Source organism: Pelecanus crispus, chromosome W (genome assembly GCF_030463565.1).
Source record: "Pelecanus crispus isolate bPelCri1 chromosome W, bPelCri1.pri, whole genome shotgun sequence".
NCBI lineage: Eukaryota > Metazoa > Chordata > Aves > Pelecaniformes > Pelecanidae > Pelecanus > Pelecanus crispus.
The window spans coordinates 2,555,340-2,578,638 of NC_134675.1; the positions used below are offsets into that span (position 1 = coordinate 2,555,340).

Consider the following 23,299-nt stretch of genomic DNA (forward strand, 5'->3'; position numbering starts at 1 on the left):
CTTAAGCTCACAATACATCAGAAGAGAGCACAAAACTTTATTGAGAACTTTGCACTCAGCCACACTGAATGTATACTCTGTTTATTCTCAGCTCTAGGCATTATTAACGCAGAGAACAAATGGGAGAAGGAAGATAAAGGCCTCAGAGAAAGCAAATAAATGTAGGTTAATATGAAAAACTGAACTGATAGATGAGGAAATCTTATACTTCATCAGAAATGACAAATAATAAATGGAATTAATTTTTAAAAATGCAATCAAAATCAGAGAGGGGCATTTTAGCTTTGTTTCTGTATTTTAAAAAGTGTAAACAATGTGATACACAGAAAAACTATTTCAGTCAAATTTGAAAAAAGTATAGAATAAAAAATGTTGGGTTTGAAATAATTTAAAACAAACTAAAAAGCAAAGTTTACAAGAAATACTGCACAAGCTGAAAAACTCAGTTTATCACAGTGAATGAGGAAAATGGAAAATAGAAGGGTGAGATATAATGTAAAATCAATGGATATTTATAAATAAAACATGACAAAGTTCAAACTGTGGAAAAAGGTACCATAAGAATTCAACTAATAAGACAGTATTAGCAATAAAAAATATTTTTTTATATAAAGAGGAAACTATTTATGTAAATAAGGCTATTTATATAAAGAGGAAGCTAAAGATGGAAATAATAATGCAAAGTTTACTAGTCAATATGCATTACTTCCCCACATACACCACACTTGACAGAGGATATGAGTCTGCTACAGTTTGCAGACAGTTGACTCAGGAACCAAAACTTGTATATAAACCTAAAGCACATAAGGAGTGAATACCACAATTACATTATATATAAACCACATAACATATTATTAAATTGAGCTAAATATAGCAGCTAGTGTTGGCAGCACCATTCTTCATTTTGGAGGCTGGTCTATTTTATAAAAGACTGTGATCTCGTAAGTGAGCATATCCCTCCAATGCATACATATCTATGCACATTCTTCTCCAGTGGGCAAGATGCTGTGACAGCCAGCTTTTCCATATAAAACAACAACTACATTACAATTGAACATGCAAATTAATTTCCAAACTTTTGTTTCTCCTTGAAATAAATTTTTCTAGGAGCATTTCTATTCAACTTTTCTCAACAAAGGTTCTTTTGGATCAAAAATTATTTTTCTTCTGAACTGGCAACAAATGCGAGTTGCAGCACAGCAAATTCCAAGTAGATATTAGGAAAAATAATTTGACAAGAAGGGTGGTCAAACATTGGAACAGGTTGCCCAGAGAGGCTGTGGGATCTCCATTTTTCGAGACTTGACTCACAGCCCTGAGCAACCTGATCCAACCCTGGAGTTGGATCTATCTTCAAAGCTGGCCCTGCTTTCAGTGGGGAATTGGACCAGATAACCTCCAAAATTCCCCTCCATGCTAAATTATTTGGTGATTCTGTGAACTAAGGATGGGGTTCCTTTCATCTGACTAAAAGTATGTTTATAGGACTATCTTGATGATTATCCTATGGGGAAAGACAAGCACTTACAGGAGCAAATTCAACTCAATACCTTAGTTTTCTTAGACTAGGACACTTATTCTTCATGCTTTTGTCTCTCCATGAATTGCAAGAAAAAAAGATGACCATTTTAGACTTGATGTATAACTTCTACATAATCTCAGGTGAGACGGATTCCAATTTGAGGAACATTTTTTTGATCAATTGCAGCTACGTGTTTATACTGAGCTTAACAGATAAACCTAACAAAGATAACACAATACAGTGACTTAACACTGCTTGCTACCACATATACCATAACCAACAGTCTCCAGATCCACCATTTCAACAGCACATTTTCTATCTGTGTAACAGAGAAGTATCTGACTTGCAGTTTCTTTTTGAATGGGGCACTATTTCAATTTGAAAGATCAGTCTCCAGCATGCAGGTTAGAACAGCTCTTGTATCACACCATATGGATAACAGATTAAGACTGATTTTTTTTTTTACATAATCTGCATACTTTTGCCTAGAGTTAGCCAAGTCTATGCTTTTCTAAAAGCAATTCCAATAGAGGGCAGTACTCTTGATGAACTATCCTGTCATAATTTACAGGCATGCCCAGAGAGCCATAGGCACAGAGCATTCCTATACTCTATGTGAGATATCAACAAGCCCCAAGGTCACAGATTACAGAAACATTTAATAAAGGCATGTAAAAGGTGATCAAAAGAGAACAGTGTAGATGATCCAATGTTATAAGATTTTCCATTCCCTCAGCAATACAAAATAATTACAGGAAATTTTCTGGGCAAAGGTTATAAAAAATAATCAATTATTAATGAATGTAGCTACAAAGACTTGGTTACTACTTCTGTTAACTGTAGTATCAGGTACAAAGTGACATGCTAAAAATACCTATATTCGTTAACTGTATTTTCCAATAACAGATTTTAAATAAGATTTTACTAAGAGTGAGAGTAACAACAAGAAAAAGGGATCTGCTACCACAGTGCCTTGCCCATCTTGTCTGACTGGGTCTCCCCACGACAGGGCAGGCAAATAATTCAGCTGCTGTATTGTCTCAGCTTTGCAACAAAAGCTGTTAATACATTTTAGCATGAAGAATGCTACCTCATTATGTTCACATTTTAGCAATGAGTTCTTCACTGTAAAACCTGAATCTGGTGATCAAATCTACCTGAACTCTTGCACTATAGTAATTATAATATAAGGTTATAATTTAAATAATTTTATCAACAATGACTATTATCATATATTCACAAACCTGGAGCACAGGTTAGAACTTCCACCCTTCCAGAAGAGAAGCTTAAATGAGATGACAAAATGAAAATCTCTCTCTATACAAACATACATGATAAACTTGTTCCTGACTGGAAAATTTCTGAAGCAAAGCAATTTTGTCAGCAACTGCCAATTTCTTGAAATGAAAGCACTTTGCAAAAAGCACCAGTTTTAATTACACTTCATGCATTTTGTCCAGCTAGCTATGGCACACACAGTTACAGTCCAATGGAAATTGTCGTTGTTCCCTATCAACTCATTTGGCTGGGACTTCAAGATCCTCATTTGCAAGTCAGTCTAGGTATAGGACAGCCCCAACAACCTGCCATTTCCCCAGGTTTCTCAAGCTCAAGGGAATTCTTGCTATTCTTCCAGACCTCCAGGTCAGATGCAGCCTGCTGAATTACTCCTCCTCAGATCAATATGATCCTTGTTCCTGGGACTACTAGCCTCCAGTTGGACAGATCCAGCACAGGTCTGAAAGAACCCTTCCCAATTTGCAGGATTTGGCTAACTGTAATTGCCATACCTTATTTCATTTAAGAGAGTACAGCATATAAAACCAAATTGTCTGACGTTTGCTACTTGACCTTTCCTTTCTGTCAGCATATTCATGAAACCGGTCTTCATGCAAAAAAGCATATAGGGCTTCTGTTTGTTTTTATTTTCTTAACTAAGTTCATCTCCTTGATATTTTTCTAAGTTAACTGATATTAACAAAACTAATACAGCTCTATCAAAGACATCTTCCCTCCATACATATGCTAATCTTGCCTTCACTTTGTACAAAAATATGTCCTAAACTATGATGACAAATTCATATGAATAAAGATGAATAAATTATACAATATAGAGAGAGTTACATGTGAAAAGAGAAGAGAAATAAAAATATTATATACTTGTTTTCATAATGCAGCCTTCAACCTTGCATACACTTTATTCCTCTCTCAAACACTGGCACTTCTGCCCCCATTGTGCTCTAATTTCTGGTTTGCCAAATGACCTCTGCAAACAAAATTTGCAGTGAAGGGAATGGGACCCTGCCCCTCCTGTATGAAAGCAGAGGCAGATCTCTAATTGTGTATAATGAGCTTGATTCTATGTTCAGTTTTCTTTAGGTGCAAGGATGAAAGGAAGCTGTTGGTCTTTGTGGAAACTACAACAGGGGTCCTTTAACTTACAAATCTGATGCCAAGTTTCTATGGGCTTAAATGCAAGAGGGACCAAAGTGTAATGCTATGGAGAAGGTCCTGAAACAGATGTGATGCAGCTGGCAGCAAATGAAGAGTGAAAGCTGGCAGACATGTCCTAAGTATCACAGGATAGATAACTCTTCCTGCAACAAAACCCTCTGCAGAAAAGGAACTGCTACAAAAGAAAGAATTTCCCAACTGAGGAACCCTGTGTGCTTTAAAGTCGTCATTAATTTATGTCTCAAAGATTAACATAAAGCCCCAACAATAAGCTTAATTTACTACAAAATGAGCAAATACAGTCACCAGTACTTCCACCTCAAGGATCCTGGCCATTTGCCTTGACTTACCCGCTTATGAAGACGTTCTGCTTCCTCCTGATATGCAGCAAGCTGTTGCTTCCATTGTTTTACATTGGCAGTGGACTCCAGCAGGGCTGCTGTGAGCTTAGCATTATTACCCTTGAGTGTGGCCAGTTCTGCCTCCCAATGCTTGCTGATTGTTGAACTGCACAGACAGAATGAGAATGGTCAGAGCCCTCAAATCTCTTCTTTCTCTCTTTTTTTTTTTAATTTCTTTTTTTTTTCCAAAATATCCAGGAAAAATAGAATTATGCAAAATTCCTATGACTGAATGTCCAAACGAGAATCCAAGTGATCAAATCATCAAAACTTTAAATTCAGAAAATATTAATCAACAGATTTTTTTAATATAGATATATCATTATTGGAAAACAACCTCTACCCTCCCAGTTCAACAGGGTACTTTTTTTAGTAAAATGCTAAGGAAATCCACATCAGCTTCCCAAAAGCAACAGCATGTAATTCTAAAATATGTCTGTGATTAGTCAACATTTTAATATATACGTATTGAGAGTAAGTACTTTTTTAATCTATTACTTTATGAAATATATTGTAAAAAAAGAGATGTCACCAACTTGATTAGAGAGCTAATGTAGTGCTTTGAAACTACAGCTTAGTTGTCTTAATGCAAATCTTCTATGCCTGAAATATACTTTCTTTATTAAATACCATATTTAATTTCTACTTACAAATTCAAAAGTCTCGAATTTCAACACCATAATACTGTTAATGTGCCTTTCTTCAGTAATATCAGCAAAGAGACCAAAGATTAAGGAGCATAGATATATTATTGCTTTATTGCAAAGAGGAAGCTGATGTTGGGGGTTCTTGAAGTAGTCTATGGAGGAATAATCCTTGCCTACAGTTTAGTTACTCTCTGAGGAAACACGGGGCTTTATTTTTCACAGATAATTAGTCTGCCATCATCCACAGACCCTATCCTTGCACTCAGTATGCAAGGGAAAAACATCTCAGACACATCAGGTGAATGTATTAGTATGCAAATAGTTCATTAATGTTTACTTGTATAATGTCAACAGCATGTGAGGTGCACACCTATATGGAAAATACATATAGAAAATAATTAATTTTGTCTAATTAGTTTACTATTAAAGGCATCATTGAAAATCAATGATCTGTAACTGGCCAAAATGATTTTGTATATAGGTTTATGGTATATTACAAGTAATTAGTATAATATAATTATTTATTATAATAAATATATTTTAACATACTTAATTTGATTATAATTATTATTTTGCATGTAAGTTTATAGGTTTATTTGAACTTTGTACATATGAACAATTAAACATTCTGCCACCATTTTGCCCACTGAGTTTCTTTCGTCCACTTCATGCATATGCACAGCCCATCCCATAAAAGCATATTCCAAAAACATTATGATTCCTATAAAAGCTCCTTAGGTGTTCAACTAATTAGAAGTTCACCACTGGAAATTTTAAATCTTAAATGACTAAACTAAAATAACGATAATCCTATTTCATCAAGGAACACTGACTCACATATGAAAGAAGACGAGAATTAATTTTTGTAACAATGTCTACTCTCCTGTTTCTCTGATCAGATTTACTTTTCATTTATAGTAGCACAGTAGATCAAAAAATTCCATAAAAAACATGCTTAAAAAATCTAGTTCATTATCATATTCACAACTCCTCCTTGATGTTCTGATCCAGCAAACAAATATCCACACCAGCAATTTCATGCGAGTAATCCCATTTAGTAGTCCTGCTATGGCAGGACTAGTAGCTAACTGCATGTGCGTGACATGTATACATGTTTACAAAATGTGCCTTACTACTCATTTTTCTTCACAGAAGAAATATTTTATATTGATGTAATGCAGCAGATAAAAAGTTTTGTATCTGGGACAGTTACAGGATGAGAACTGTTTGGTCACTTAATATCCTAATTTAAGATGCAAAAAGGGTAGCAAATGGATTTTTTTTCAATGTAATAATTTATATACCCACAAGGATACAAACTTATAAGCCATGAAGATCCCAGAAGACAGACTCCTAGCTAGTGCTGAGTAATAATGCGAGGGAGATTCGTGGAGTGTTTCATCTTCACCTTTGCCCAGTGCCTTACTACCCTACCAAGAAAACAGTCAGGAGCTCTCAAGTTATTGCTTGTATACTGGAATATGAGCATTAAATACGAAAAATGTATTTTCTACTACTGCTATGCCTACCCTGGTTCAAAGGCTAGCACGTTTCTTTGGCGCTGGTTATTTTTAAATAACACCTGAGAGTACTGAGGGAGCTGGCAGAGGAGCTTGCCAAGCCACTTTCCATCATCTATCAGCAGTCCTGGTTAACAGGGGAGGTCCCTGATGACTGGAGGCTTGCCAATGTGACGCCCATCTACAAGAAGGGCCGGAAGGAGGATCCGGGGAACTACAGGCCTGTCAGCCTGACCTCGGTGCCAGGGAAGTTTATGGAGAGGTTCATATTGAGTGAGCTCAACAGGCATGTGCAGGTGAACCAGGGGATCGGGCCCAGCCAGCATGGGTTCATGAAAGGCAGGTCCTGCTTGACCAACCTGATCTCCTTCTATGACCTGGTGACCCGCCTGGTAGATGATGGAAAGGCTGTGGATGTCATCTACCTCGACTTTAGCAAAGCTTTTGACACCGTCTCGCATAATATCCTCCTCGGGAAGCTGGCAGCTCACGGCTTAGACAGGCATACTCTTCGCTGGGTAAAGAACTGGTTGGGTGGCCGAGCCCAGAGAGTAGTGATAAATGGTGTTAAGTCCAGTTGGCGGCCGGTCACGAGCGGTGTTCCCCAGGGCTCTGTTTTAGGGCCAGTCTTGTTCAATATCTTTATCAATGATCTGGATGAGGGGATCGAGTGCACCCTCAGTAAGTTTGCAGACGACACCAAATTGGGTGGGAGTGTCGATCTGCTGGAGGGTAGGATGGCCCTGCAGAGGGACCTGGACAGGCTGGACCGATGGGCCGAGGCCAACTGGATGAGGTTCAACAAGGCCAAGTGCCAGGTCCTGCACTTCGGTCACAATAACCCCATGCAACACTACAGGCTTGGGGAAGAGTGGCTGGGAAGCTGCCTGGCCGAAAAGGACCTGGGGGTGCTGGACTACAGCTGGCTGACCATGAGCCAGCAGTGTGCCCAGGTGGCCAAGAAGGGCAACAGCATCCTGGCTTGCATCAGGAATAGCGTGGCCAGCAGGAGCAGGGAGGTGATTGTCCCCCTGTACTCAGCACTGGTGAGGCCGCACCTGGAATCCTGTGTCCAGTTTTGGGCCCCTCAGTACAAGAAAGACATTGAGGTGCTGGAGCGTGTCCAGAGAAGGGCAACAAGGCTGGTGAAGGGTCTGGAGCACAGGCCTTATGAGGAGCGGCTGAGGGAACTGGGGTTGTTTAGTCTGGAGAAGAGGAGGCTGAGGGGAGACCTTATCGCTCTCCACAACTACCTGAAAGGAGGTTGTAGTGAGGTGGGTGTTGGTCTCTTCTCCCAAGTACTTAGCGATAGGACGAGAGGAAATGGCCTCAAGCTGCGCCAGGGAAGGTTTAGGTTGGAAATTAGGAGAAATTTCTTCACGGAAAGGGTAGTCAAGCATTGGAACAGGCTGCCCAGAGAGGTGGTGGAGTCACCATCCCTGGAAGTGTTCAAAAAACGGGTAGATGTGGCACTTCGGGACATGGTTCAGTCTAGTCTACCCTTGATTGGTTTAGTGTGGACTTGGTAGTGTAGGTTAATGGTTGGACTGGATGATCTTAAAGGTCTTTTCCAACCTCAACGATTCTATGATTCTATGATTGGTTGTTTTCAATAGGACTGCACCAATATTATTTCTCAATCGTACTTTTTATCCCTAAGAGATCTACATAGTGGGCATGAACATGTCTATTGTAATGCAGATGTTATTTGTTTGTAGCATATACTGTTTTCTTCTACAAAGAATTTCTACTGTATCTTCTACAGATTGTACTACGGCTCCATAAAATAGACATATATTACTTAAATGAGTCTAGTTTTGTATCTGATAATACACAATGACTTCCCAACTATTTAGACTTATCCTGTTTCTTCTTATAAAACTCCACATTCTCTGACATAAACACAGCAATGTGATGGATATCATACCAGGAAACACAGAACCAAAGATGTGAATTTTTGTTTCATAAAATCATAATTTGATTAAAATAGCCCATAACCAATCCTGGCAGTGCTGACTTACTTTTTTCAAACTCTTTCTTGACAAACTAAAAAAAAAAAAAAAAAGATAATTAAAATTATGCTTTGTGGATTATTTTGGTTAAAACTGGACTTATTTGGATTTAAATTAATTATTTTAGGACCAGATAAAAGCACACCTACAGCAGGCTGTTCATAAGCTAGACTAAGAGTATCTGCATTGATGCCTATATCTGTAGAGCTACCTTGGTTCAAATTTATCAACAGTTCCAGAGGGAACACTGAGAAACATATGGTTCAGGCACAATGAGAATTCTTCCTTGGAAGAGAAGATGCTGGGGCTAACACCTGGGACAGGAAACACACAGGTCTAGGAGCTGAAAGCCCACGCGTGGAGCTCCCAACAACTACTAGAGCCCATGATCAAAATTTTGATCGTGAAACAGCTGCACTATACTCCCTCTGGATAGGTACAGGAGGGCTGCATGTACTCTTTCTCTCTAAAACCTTTTACTTAATTCCTGTTTGAAAGGCTTTTTGCTAAAAGGAATTGATTCTGCCCTCAAAGCATTTGTGTCATAGGAAATACATGCACAGCTCTGTCAGGTTGTTTTAACAGTTGTAAATATCTAAACCAAAACCAAATCATTCTTCATGTGTTCTGAGATTATTTGCTCTAGGAAGCACATGAAATATGAACACTTATTCAATGATCAAAACGATCCAAACTGCAATGCAACTTCTGCCAGAACACCTTTAAGTTTTACACCATGGCACAAAGAGCAGAACTGTATGTGTACGTCGGGGGACACAGACACACACACGTTTGCAGTCCTACGGTGCAAGAATTCAACCTTCACATGTATTTTGTTTTGTTTTGTTCTGAAAGCCATCCATCCCTTTGCTGGCAGTGTCACAATTTTAACAGTTATTTCTTCAGCTCTGTCAGAATTAACATCACTGACTGCCTAGCACACTCAGTTTCAAGATGGTCTTTCAAAAAAAAAAGAGACATCCTTAACACTCCTACTTGTTGCCTGTTTCTTAGTATGAAAAGCTCCACCAAACTTAAAAATATCATAACAGAGGATAAAGCCTGCTCATTTCCCTTGTGAAACTTCTGAACGTCTGAAAATAAGGTAACAAGCTGCTTTGCAAACATCACTACATTAGTGCCAAATACAAGAGGGAGAATGGGCCTCTAATGGATAACAGCAAAATATGAGTTTTATTGGCTCAACTGATCATGCTATATGAAAAAATACTTCCATAACAGAGGTTTAGGTCATACTTATTACATGGAAAATTATCTTTACAATGACAACTGTTCACGGGATCATAAGCGCTTATTAGCGAGCAAAAGCTCAAAACTCTCCCTGAATCTCCGATCCTTGGTGCAGGCCACAGTATCTAGTACATGTGTAACATCAGACACATCCACAGTCAGAACAACACATGGTGCTCCATCGTCAAGGCAAAGGATTCAAAGTCAGATATTTAACACCTATGGCATCCAATAATTTGATCACTACCACAAAACACTCCTAGAACTGCTGACTGGTATCATATGGCATAACTGCGACACCCCCTGAAAATTCAAGTAGGCATCAATGATCTTCCACACTTTTAGGCATTCTGACCAATTAACATCTCCATTCTCATTGGGGATTAGTTACAACTCCAGGAAGTCACTGAGGAATAGCTTTGCTATCTGTCCATCTGTGACCTGAATAGAGTGCCAGAGGCATGATTATTATCTTTCTCTGCAAAGTAAGTCACTTAAGGAAAATTAATCCGAAGAGCTCCAGTTCACCACATTTAGCTAGTTGGAGAAGGCTTGTGAAGGCAGGGGGCAGGGAGCATGCATTAATGAGTTGCATTCAGAATGAAGTTATTTCGAGATGCCTTCATGAAACAAAAAACCAAAAGCAGTCCAAATCAAGAGATGTTTTCTGCTTTTTGACTCATATTGCTTATTCATTGTTTGCTGAGTTGTATGCAGTGCCAACACTATAAAACATGGTTTAAGCTTTATTTCAGATTTATAGAAATAAAGTATGTGCAGAATTATGCTTTATCAATATTTTATGATTTTTAATATTGGATTCATTGCTTAAAATTAATTAATTTAAAAATTGGATTTCTTACTCTACTGTAGTTATGGTTTCAAAGAACTACAGTTACTCAAGAGCACGTAAATTCTTTTCTTCAGGTGTCACTGTGATCTGCACTGCAGATGTATGGTGAGCAGTACTGTCTTGGGAGAGCAGAAATGAGGAGGAATTCAGTTGAGTAGAGACTGGAGCACTTTCACTACAAAATTTGGCATCTGGTATAGTAACTAAATCCATAAGACTTGACAAATATGAACAAAGCAGAGTCCCTGTAACTGCCGCGCAGATTGTAAATAGTGGCATGCGTTGGAAGCAGGCCAAGAATCTGGTGGAGTGAGCATTACCAATCAGTGGGAGAGGTATGTCAACCAGCTGGTAACAACACATCAGCTGTGCTGGCAGAGGCAAGAAATAAGTGTCTTGAGTTGTTCTGCCATTTTAGTCCATACAAAGCTGCCTGCTTGTACAGGCCCAGTAGATTCAGCCACTCAAAAGACTCTGAACTTATGTGCATGAGGGACAGAGTAATCTACAGTATAAATAATTTAAGTAAAAGACCAGCAAAAGAGAGAAAGCTATGGTAAGAATGACAGCTTTTGTAAGAAGGAAACTTAAGAAACAAAGCAAAAATACCTCTTTATGGCTACTGCTTATTATCTTTTTATTTGCAGTTGTGATTAACTGGACATATACAAAGGAAGTCTAATTTGATAAACTGGAATTTATTAAAAAAGGGTAAGTCCTCTCAAAGTTATAATCAAGAGACAATTATCAGGAAATTGCTCCGAGTTAAATATTTTGAGTGAGGCCAATGAAAAACTAATTAATATTCAAAGAGATCCTTATCCTTAATCAGAGTATTCAAAAGAATTTTTAGCAAAGGAAGATAGCTCCCCTGGGGAGAAAAGTAGAAACATTAATGGTGCGTGAAAGATCTGTTCTTCCCTTTGGGATAAGGAATATCTACATGATCTCAATGGAGGTACATCAGCATAAAACCAGGGAAACATAGTTGTGAATCAGCTCTTTAGATTGGAATAATGTGCACAGCTTAAACAACAAATTTGATCATAGCAAAAAAGATGAAGGAGGCCCTTGAAGCACATCATATTTAAAGTGAGGTGACTAATAACAAAGCCACACACACCTATTGGAAAGTGAGAAAGGCAACTGAATGGCCAAAATCAGCAGGTAAGAGCATGACTTTTCTGATTCTATCATTTTCTACAAATGTTGAAGGTTTATCCCACTCCAGGATATATTGTTTTGTTTTGCACACCCCCTTTGCTACAACTCAGAGCTACAATATGCTTGAACTCCCAATTCCTATGCCAGTGTAGAAGATAGAAATGCAGAAGCTTTTCCTGCAAATTTGGGAAGAGGAGTGCTTATGGAGCTATTACAGATTTCTCTTTCAAGGTGTTTCATATATGATCTTTCACTTGCATTTAGCCTTTCAGTTTGACCATGCTCTTGGATTCTGAATCATCCAAAGCACACATGCAGCCTGTGGACAGAAGAGTTGCCTTTCCAGTTCTGTTACAGACAGTCCTGTTATTAGGCATCTCTTGTCCTATGCTTTGATCATCAGCTCACTGGGGCAGGGTCAAAATCTTTGCAGACTTGAAGGATGAAGCTGACCAAAGAGGTTGAGTAATGGTACAGACTCTTTCCACTATATGGCAGACCACTATGCAATGCAAATAGGTGGCTATATTCTGTTTAGATCCACCACATAAATCCATGTTCTGTATTTCATAATACAGCCTTAATTCATTACAGGGCCCATAGAAACCACCACAACACAAACACAGACCACCTTTCAATATGGAAGCTTATCACTGAGGAATAGACTGGAAATTAAATTCTTTTTAAGGAAGGAGAATTCCACAGAAATATCCTCTATGGTAACCTAGCATGGTACTCCTGCAGAAGATAACAAAGCTGGAGAAAAAAAATGCCTAAGTATGGTGGTGTTCACTGCTTATTGAAACACTAAGAGTCAATAGCAATAGAAGAGCTCTTGAACGGCACTCCATGGGATGCAGAAGATTGGGTATTAACACAAAATTAATGCTTCAGCTACCATCCTTATCAATCAGGGATTTAGATCTCAGTCCTGGCCCAAGGTAAAGTGGGGTCAAAGAGAAGAGTCACTCTTCTCCACAAGAAACAATAAAGTTTCCAAGCTTCTTGTATTGTTCGCTAGTATGCACCGGATGTGTTTACATAGGTGACATTTAAACTCTGTTTCTCATTAAACTTACAGTTAACAACAGTTTTATGCATGTCTTTTGCACTGTATCATCACAGGAGCTCTACGAAAATCCCTGATTTCTCTGAAGAGGCTCAACTTTTAATTTTATTCTTTTTAAAAGATCTCATTTTTGTCTTAGTCATTTAATTTTATATAGTAAAGAGACACTAGGTTATCTCTACATGAAGGCCATATAGCATAAACCAAAATCGATAACCCCCTTATAACTTTTAGCCCTTTGCAAGAGCAAGCATAGCTAATTAATTTCTAGCTTTTTTTGCACTAAATATTAAAACCTTGTAGACCTAACATTTTATCACATATTCTGAAAAAATTAAAAAAAAGTTTGCCCTTGCTCCCTTACTGAAATTGCTTATCAGTATCACTGCAAGTATTTTATTCTCGTGCCTGTGAGACCTTGCAGACCTAAAATTTTATCACATACTCTGAAAAAGTAAAAGAAGATTTGCCCTTATTCCTTTACTGAAATTGCTTATCAGTATCACTGGAAGTAGTTTATTCTCACACCTGTAATGAATCTCATATTTTTCACAACTGATACCCAATAAGTTTTTTTAGTGCATTAAATTACGATTGAACACTAGGCAGAATTCCTTGCTGTTGCTATGGTGCTGAATACTTCAAATATTCCAACAAAACTACATTTCAAAAGCAACCTAAATTATTTAGGCACTTACATCCCATTTTCTAAAATGACTAGGTATTTGGCTGCGAAGAAAGTCAAATTGACTTAGGCTCCTATAGCACTTAAATCACTTTATGAAAGCAATTAGTTATCGGCAAGTCAGATACCAGGACCACGGTGACCTTGACACTAAAATGATCTGAATTGCAGCCACTTTCGTTCTGGAACTCATTTGTACACGCAAGAATTTAAAGCAGTTTAACAGTAAATTCACACTTTGAATTAGCATGGATTAATGCTACTGAGGCCCCTGGTGTGGTGGTGCAATTGCGTGTGTGTCCCTGTCGTGTCCTGTCGTCGTTGTTGTCGTGTCGTGTGTGTCCCCCCGTCGTCCCCGTCCCCGTGTCGTGTGTCCGTCGTCCGCCCCCCCCCCCCCCCCCCCCCCCCCCCCCCGGCCTCTCTGAGATGCCAGGATAAGCCCTATTGTGCTGTTATCTTGGTCACAAGTGCAGTGACTTGGGTGTCAGGCACCCTCTGGCCGCACCTGGGCTATCTGCTGCCTGAATTGCATACCAGAATGACTCGGCACGAATTGTGGCCAGAATGTAAAATACTGACCAAAGCCGATCATCTCGAGATCCTATAGATAGCAATCCAAAAGGGAGACCTTTTGAGCTCTCTGGGACCACAGTGGGCTGTGTGACCCAGTATCTCCCCCTGAGCTGGGACGCCTCTCAGGGTAGATTTTTGTGAGGATTGAAGGATCATCCATCGATGATTTTGCGAGGACTCAAAGGCCTGATTTCGTGAGGTTCACCAACTGAATGCTGGCACATAAAAGTGAGTAATTCATGAAACGCACAGAAAGGGAAATTTTAATCACAAGTTAACCTCTGTGTGCATGTGTGCAATTTGATTCAGAACTGTTTGTCTGTGTGTGCAAGATTTGATTTAGATCTGTTTGTTGGTCTGTCTGCATGTGTGTGTGATTTGATTTAAACCCCATCTGTGTGTGCAATCCTGCTGTAAGTTTCGGGTGACCCTTCCCTATCCTTGGGTGCCTATCTAGGAAGAAATGCATCAGGCACTATTGGAAGCCCCTTGGGCATAATTTTTTGGCCCCAGTGCCATGTGCATGTGGCAGAATTTGCCAAGTTTTCCCCCAGAGAACCCAGGCCACAGCATTCTCCAAAGGAATTACTACATTAACTAGGTTTACTTGTAAAGCCTACCTCTAAATAAGGGAGAAATCGTCAGCAATCTTAATTCATTTGCAAAAATTACACACTCCAAAGAGTATCATATTACTAAGACAGCATGGATCTTTTGGATTAGACTTAAAACCAAGCTTTTTACTTCATGTGAAAATTAAGAGCTCCTGGTCCTTGGTCCTACATCTCTTGCAGGGATGCAAAGTGATCCCTCAAAGCATACACAGCTACACAGTTTATGAAATTCAGTCAGCTCTATTCCAGATAAATTCTGGGGAACAAAAGAAAAAAAACACACCCAAAAAACAACAAAACTTTGATGAAAGTTGTTTTTTGTATAAGGGATTCATTTAAATATGAAACAATTATTTAAAAAAATATATTAAGTTAGTACTCATGCTATGTATTTTTAATATAGAGAGTTTTCTGAACTGCTTTTCTGTGCTTTGTCAAACTTCAGTTTTTAAATACACGTTCTTTCAAGAAGTGGGCAGAGGTAATCTGTTTGGCTGAATCCTGTTGTCCTGGTTTCAGCTGGGATAGAGTTAATTTTCTTCCTAGTAGCAGGCATAGTGCTGTGTTTTGGATTTAGTAGGAGAAGAATGCTGATAACACACTGATGGTTTAGTTGTTGCTAAGTACTGCTTATGCTAGTCAAGGACTTTTCAGCTTCCCATGCTCTGCCAGGGGCACAAGAAACTGGGAGGGGGCACAGCCAGAATAGTTGATCCAAACTGCCCCAAAGGGCTATTCCATACCATATGACATCATCCTCAGTATATAAACTGGGGGGGGGTTGGCCGGGGAGCAGCGATCGCTGCTCGGGAACTGTCTGGGTATCGGTCGGCGGGTGGTGAGCAATTGCATTGTGCATCACTTGCTTTGTATATTATTATTGTTATTATAATTATTATATTGTTATTATTATGATTACTATTTTACTTTATTTCAATTATTAAACTGTTCTTATCTCAACCCAGGAGTGTTTCTCACTCTTACTCCTCCAATTCTTTCCCCCATCCCATTGGGGTAGGGGGAGTGAGCGAGCGGCTGCGTGATGCTTAGTTGCTGGCTGGGGCTAAACCATGACACCTATCAATAAACATATAAGATCAGCAAGTGGCTTCATCAAGTTCACCATGATTTCTTTGCACCATGCAGACAACTGTATGTTGGCCATGAATGGGAGAAGTCAACAGACGTAGCACAGTTAGTTCCTAAGCCAGCCTCCACATGTGCCTGGGAGTGAAAAATATTCCAGGGGACAGAAGTGTTCACTCAGCTCTATCCAATCATCTTTTCTGTGTAACTGCTGGAGGAGCCCATATCAGCTGCTCAAGGTACAGTTGCTAATTCTGAAGCTTTAACTACGGCATGAGAGGTGTAGCAAAGGAATAGGAGCTATAGCCACCTCCTAAACTCATGCTCCGTCTCTTCTTCTTTTTAACCCAACAGAATTTAGCACAGCAGCACATCTATCTCATACCTTCAACAGGAAGAGAATCCATAACTTAAATATTTCTTGCCAGTAATCATTGGCTCTGACTTCCATGGTCAATCGTCTAGGAGAAAGTTATCTAATTGATTAAAAATTAGCTAATTTGTAAGTCCATATGGGCATCATTAACACAACCTGAGCGCTTTGCAAATGGCAAAACACTCCTCCATGGATCTACATAGCGCATTTTAGGTGAATCCAAGACTGAAAGTGGAAACACTCCATGACTTGAGACGTTTGGCACCTTCTAACTCAGGTCAGATGTAACATAGATTCCCCTGCTCCATATCTAATAGTATCCTTATTAATGCCAGCAGGGATAAAATAAATTACTAATTCTTAAGCTCCAATAACTGCAGAGGATGGTGCTAGCCAGACTGATTTCTGCTTCCAGTGTCCCTCTTCTCCAAGGAGAGGGGGCAGTTAAGAAGGGAGCAATACAGAAAAGACTAAAAAGAATATATAAATCCATAAAGTAAATCAATCATTTCATCTCCAATGTGAGTTGTTAAAGGATGAAGGTACATTTATTTATAGTCTGCTTGGAAGTTTGAGAAAAATTAGTTCTACACTGTTTCAAGAATAGTAACTTTTTAGTCATTAATGTTGTCACCATACTTGTATGCTTATCATTAGGCATTCCAGATGGCAGTGATACCATAACCACACAGCATATACATACCCAGTTCTAAAATCTTCTATCTATATATATGTGCAGCTTCTCATATGAGATGTCCATGTCTCTCATTATCCACCACTACACCAGAGACGACACAGAAGGCAAGTAACTTGTTGGTATCAATAAAAGAAGGACTAAATTGGTATCAGATGCATTCAATGGAGCTTCAGCTTCACTAAAATGTACTTGGTTACAGACTTTTTTTTTTTTCTTTTTAAAAATGCATCCCTCAAGTACTCCACTGGGTTTGGCCCCACTGCCAAAAAAACCTTAACATATATCCTTTCTCTTAAAGAGAATAAAGTGGACAGACAAGGTACAGCAACGCAGAGATCTTTCAGAAGAGCAGGTGAGAGGGCAAAACAGACACTATACCTCGTGTGAGGTGCAGGGGCCAAGTGACTTTGAAACACAAAGAGCCTACATTTGAGTCCTGTGTGGACTTCATCACAACTCCTTTTCACAAAAGTATTGATAGAGAATTCCAACACACAAGCAGTAAGTTTAAATGAACTCGTTACAGAACACTGATGTGCAACATTTGTAATACTCCTTCAACATGCACAGAGCTCTCTTACAAAGCACTGTGTCTTATAAAACATGTAATAGATGCGCTGGTGACAACTGAAGTGTAAAAATAAACACAATCACTCTGCTAAAAAAGTATAATTTTTTTCTCATTTGAAAATGTAAATTATTTTTTCCAGATATGTTTAATAGTATTATTCTCTTACAAAAAATGAGAAGTCTTAAACAATTCCAATTCCATCTCTGCTCATTCTGAATTATTTGCATGATATATCTGACATCCTAGTGTTCCCCAGTCTTTGATCAAGAGCACTTAAACTCTATTTAAACTGATTCAGACCATGTTTAAAAAAAAGTCTAGTATTTCTAGCTTGGCTCTAAGTTTATTAAATATTTAAGTTACTCTCCATGGTCTCAGTACATAGTGTGTTTTATTGAGTGTCCCATTTACAATAATTTCTAATAGGCAAGATATACCCATCTTAACTCATCATTTGTACCGTTAAATTAAAAGTCCTAGTTTTCTTAAAGAACAGAGTACAGTATTTCTAGTGCAATGAATTATAATTCAGTCTGAAGCAGAACTACACTTCTCACATTTAAAAAAAGAAAAAAAAAGTTGAAAAATGTTTTCAACTGTCAGAGAACTGTTCAGTTAAAGGCTGTTTTAAATTTTATAATCCAAAAGTGTTGTAAGAGTCCCTTGGCTGACATCCAATCCTATCAGTCATTTAAAGAAAATGTGTGCAAAAATAATTGAATTGGAATATTCTAAGAAGCAGTTAACTTTACTAAGATCTCAAACACTGAAATAACGCTTCCTGTTAAAGGGACACCTGCACTAACCAGTGTTCAAGGGCTCGCATTCAGCTGATTAAACTATAAAATAACGCCCCCCAAAATCTTATTCAAAGAGATTTCCTCATGGTTTTTTTGTGAAAACAAAGATTATACTGCAAATCTGAAAGCCAGTCTTTTTTTTTTTTTTTTTTATTCACATAATTTAATCCTTAACTTTGCTAGGTGGAAGCCACGACATGGGAGAAGGTCCTTTTAATGAGAAAGAAGATAGGTATCACTTAATCAGGATGTGGGAATGGAATCTGTACCTATGGGTAAATGGCAATGCGTTCTGGGTTGGTTCAGCCCTTGGTTCCGAGTTCTGCGTCACTTCCAGCATCGCTCTCTCGTCATCTGTCCCATTAATACTCTCTGGCGTTAAAGGAGACTGAATATCCCCTCCAGCTGATTCCTTAAGTAAAACAAACAAATGACACATTAGAATTATCAAGTGACCTGCTCAGGAGGGCTATGTGTATATAAGCACTAACATTAATTCTTAAATGAGATACGAACTTCAGGCAGCATCCAGCATCCCTCATGGTCATATTTCATCATGTGAATTTAATTTAGAAGTGTATTACCATAGGATTCACATTATCTTGCACAAAACACAACTGACCTATGATTTATTTGCAAGTATCCAGCCTCCTGCTTATTACAGACCTCTCTCTCTTACCTGATATTATATTCAGCCCTCAGCCAGCTACACGACAGGTGACTATTGACACCCAGGATTCTTATCTCTTACTTTATATTCTAACACGGTGAAACAAACAATTCTGATATTTGTTTCAAAATCTAGCTTTCATTTTGTGTATTAACCAAAGTGAACAGTGGAAGGGCCATTGGTGGTGCATTCACAGTTTCACCCATGAGCCATCTGTAAAGAAAACTTGTTCAGCACAGTCCTTGCAAAACTTTTGTAGACACATTAGCCTGGCCTAGCTCTTGCTGGTCATGGTATTATCTGGGAAGGAGAATACTCCAGTTATACCCAGGCAGCTACTGCTATGCAACCAGACACCTGAAAAACTTATTGGCTGTCTTCCTAGCAGAAGGCACTGGTGCAGTTTTAATCAGCCTTCATCACGCCAACATGTACATTTATGTTTTGGCCAACAAACACTATTTTTCAATTTCTAGTCACTGAAAAGTACTTCCTTTTTAAAAAACAAAGTACACTCTGTAGCCCACATCCTAAGTTAGAACATAATAGGCTTTTCAGTCCCTGTACGTGGTTTAATTTTAATATTTTCTTTCCTATTATATACTTTTTCAAGTAATGATTTTTGCAGGAGATAAGTGAGTCATATAAGCTAAGTAGCTCATCTCAATTTTAAAATGTCTTAGTAGGCTTTTAGTAATCAAGTGGTAATGTTTAAGATAGAAGAGTTTCATGAATAGAGTTCAATGGATGTCATGGAGGCGTGTCTGCACAGCAGAGGACTGGCTGAATTACAGTATTTCCAAAAGCTAAGCACCTCCTATGGCCACACAGCCTTTTACCATCTGCATGGGGAAGAGATAAAACTGCTATTTAATGTTATTAAACTGAAGCACAAACACAGTCTCTGGAAGGCTAGCAGCTCCTCTTCCCAGCTCTTTGACACTGCATAGAAAGCTGAAGAACAACAATCTCAGAAGAAATTGCAAAGTATCTGAAGATGGTCATGATCTTACAAGATCAGGGTCTAATTTTGAGCCTCCACTTGTAGCCTTCAACTAGTTTACAAGGATAAGGCTTTTTGAAAGCCAATACTGAATCTGATCTTATATCTATAAGCAAATTGGGCTATGTATTGTTTTCTTTCTACTATGTGTTTCACAAAAAAAACAAAAAGAAAGAAAGAAACAAACAAAAAACAGTAGCCAAAGAATACACGCCATCAGATGAAACAGCATATCCAAAAAAATAGTTCCAGTATGGAACTACTACTTCCTGGTCATTGAGGCACTTTTCTGGTGGAAATATCTAGCTAAATAGTACCAACACTTTGCTAAAGCTCATAACACCTTAGAGAAACAGCCTAACTTCAGTGGACTTATACAAGATTGTTCTTAAGTTTTAACATGGCTAATTCTGGGAAGTAGTCGAACTATAAATACATATTATATTTATGAGATATTTCCGTTGTTATCTCTTGTTTTCTATTTCTCCTTAGTTTCACAACAAGTTTTTGCAGTACATTCAGAATCGAAACTCACACATACCAGTAATATTTGCAGGGTTACATCAAACAATGCTGAACAGCAAATATCTTGTGCAGGGTTTTGTTACACCAGTTGTGGAGATATTTTAATAGAGTCAACCTGTAGGGACATATTGAGTGCAGAAAGAAGCGCATGTACTTTTTCTCTTTTTATCTTCTAGAATTGTGTAGCAGAGTGGGTAGGCAATGTACCATATCTGGTAATTTAGTTAACTGGTAAATAATAAGGACATTTTTTTAAAGCAGTACCAAGAGAAATGTAACTCATTTTATGTAAGTTTTACATGTATATTTTCCAGTTTTGATATGCTGTATCTTCCTACCTATTATTAATTTAATGCAGAATGATATCTGCAAGACCAAGACAGCAGAGGGATTGACACTTGTAGCTAACTGAGCTACTGTTATAGAGCTCACTACTCACACGCTACCTCCCAATGCCTTTCCTGTCAAAGCTTCCTAAAAAAGCCAGGTTCCTAAGAAGTCTTGACTGGCCACTGAAAATCTCTCTCCTTCCTCTTACTCTCCCTCTCTGCAAAGGATCACTATGCAAAAGGGAAAGAGCAGCTGTAAAATGATTGAGAAAGGCAACACTGGAATTACATGCCTTGCAGTCACTTTTTGGCAGATGATCAAGATGACAGCAAGTGCTCCTTCAAATGTCTCTAGGGTCCCACCTTCCCTCCCCACTACGAAGCACCCGTCTTCCCCCCAGTCATAAATCTCTTCAAATAACACACAGTGCTACGGAAGCACTGCAGTCTGCTGTGAAGTCATTGCTTCTCATCTGCTCCAAATTCCCTTCTTTCTGGTGAACTAATGAGAAGCATTAAGTATGTGAAGACTATTATGCTGATGTGTCAGCACTTGCACTAACTGTATCTTTTGGAATAATACGCTAACTTATCAACATGGTGTGGTGGTACATCCCCCCCTCCCCCGTTTTTCTGTTCTGTTTTTCCCCTTCACTTCAGCTGCTTTACAGTCTCAGGAATTCCAGGCTGCAGCTTTTGTGTAGCGAGTTGGTCAGTTTAAGCGCCCCTTAATCGTACCAGAAACTCCTACATGGCTGGAGCAGAGAGCGGCCCTGTCCTTATCAAGATTCATATTATGGCTAACGAGGGGAATGAGAACAAACAGCTACCCCGGACAGCCTTGAAACAGGGTGGTACCATCGTTGCTGGAATTCCAACAACAAGCCGACCCGAATTGTGGCTCGGATGGAAATTTACTGGTGATTCAAGTCAATCATCTCACAATCCTATAAACGGCAGTCCTAAGTGAGGCCCTTTGAGCTCTCCTGGACTGCCGCGGGCCGCACCAGCATCTCCCTCTGATCGAAATGAATCTCGGAGTCAGCGAAAACTAGCAGATTCCAAAAGTCTGCTGCCACCAGAACTCCATTGCCGGAGATCGACAACAGAGCCTGGGCTGCTGATATTCTTCACTCCTCGAGGCTCTGCTCTCGCCCGTTGAGAAATGCCAAGGCATTAGACGTGAGTATTTCACTAAACTCGAGGGGAATTTTTAACAGGTATACCTTTTTCATATATGCATTCATGTTTGTGTGTATGCATGTGTGAATCAGTTTAAGTAGTCTGTAGATGTACGATTTAATTTCAAAGGGAGTCTTATACTGCTGCATTATCCTTATTCCTATTAAACCGCTGACCAAGTCTGAGACTAAGAGTGGGCCCAGCCGCACCTCGGCTCCTCTCTGAGAAGGAGTTTAGAAAGCAAGGGGGGCCATTCTGAACCTCGTGACTCAACGGGAGGGTCCCCCTTATTCCATATATACGCAATCCCTTTACAAATCATTCTAACTCAGTGTGATTTAATTTTCTTTTATGCGCTTCCATGTAGTAATAGAGTGAACCTTGCCATCTTCGAATCTGTAACTAAGTCACTGTTTTGATCGATTTTGTCTAATCACTTTATTAATCATTGATGATTGAGTGCTGTTAAAAATATTATAATCAAATTCTGCGATTTGCTACAAGTAAATTCTAACTGTTACTAAATCAAACTGTGTAAAGTCACTCATTCATAGTGAATTGGCAGGATTCACAGACCTGCATTCGTGACACATGGCTAAAAGCCAAGAGATGAAAAGTAAGGCCTGAATATGAAATTATTCCTAAGTGTGCAGTAAATAAATCGCAGCTCTCAATGTGCATTATAGAATCACTCAATGTAACATTTCTATAACTGCCTACAGTATAAAATGTTAGGCTCCAAGTATAAAGGGAAATCTGTACTGGAAAATGAACAATATTAATAGCTCGTATAGATTAAGAGAAAGCTTTAACCCTGGGCAACTGCTAGACAAAAGCATCTTGTCTCTGAATGAGCAGTTCAAATTTATGTCCAAACCAAATAAGTCATTCCATTCAACACTGTCAGATTTAACTTCTGAGTGCAGACTATTAATCATGTCAAAAGAGAAGCAGAGTAATTGTTTTGCCTATAATATCGAGTAACTAGAGGCCTGGCTGAAGCACTTCACTGTTTCTAAAGTCCAAGTATATACTAGGTTATAATACTGAAATACCTACTTCCATTATCTATGTATTTATTAATGGAAATTATCAGAAGTCAAGAAAATTAATTAAAAAAAAAAAAAAAGACTGCCTTATTTTTCTCCTGTTACAGTAGAGCAAGCAGTTTCCCTTTAACAGCAAAAGCCAACCTAGCACTTGGGCAAAATGCCTACTGGGAAAACAACGTGAGGTTGGTTCACTGTGTATTCTTGTGGTTTCCACTGACTTCTCTTGGAAGGACACCAGATGCA

The 23,299-nt window shown here is 38.8% G+C and overlaps 1 protein-coding gene across 1 annotated transcript in view; it reads right to left on the reverse strand.

The window, feature by feature from the left end:
- LOC104026950 (homer protein homolog 1-like) overlaps positions 1-23,299 on the reverse strand; it is a 58,219-nt gene that overhangs the window by 22,849 nt on the left and 12,071 nt on the right. Inside the window, exons 4-5 of the mRNA XM_075725620.1 lie at positions 18,565-18,707; positions 4,327-4,483 (exon numbers count right to left, since the gene is read on the reverse strand). Of these exons, the coding sequence (XP_075581735.1) occupies positions 4,327-4,483; positions 18,565-18,707 (300 nt within the window). The remainder of the gene's footprint in view (positions 1-4,326; positions 4,484-18,564; positions 18,708-23,299) is intronic.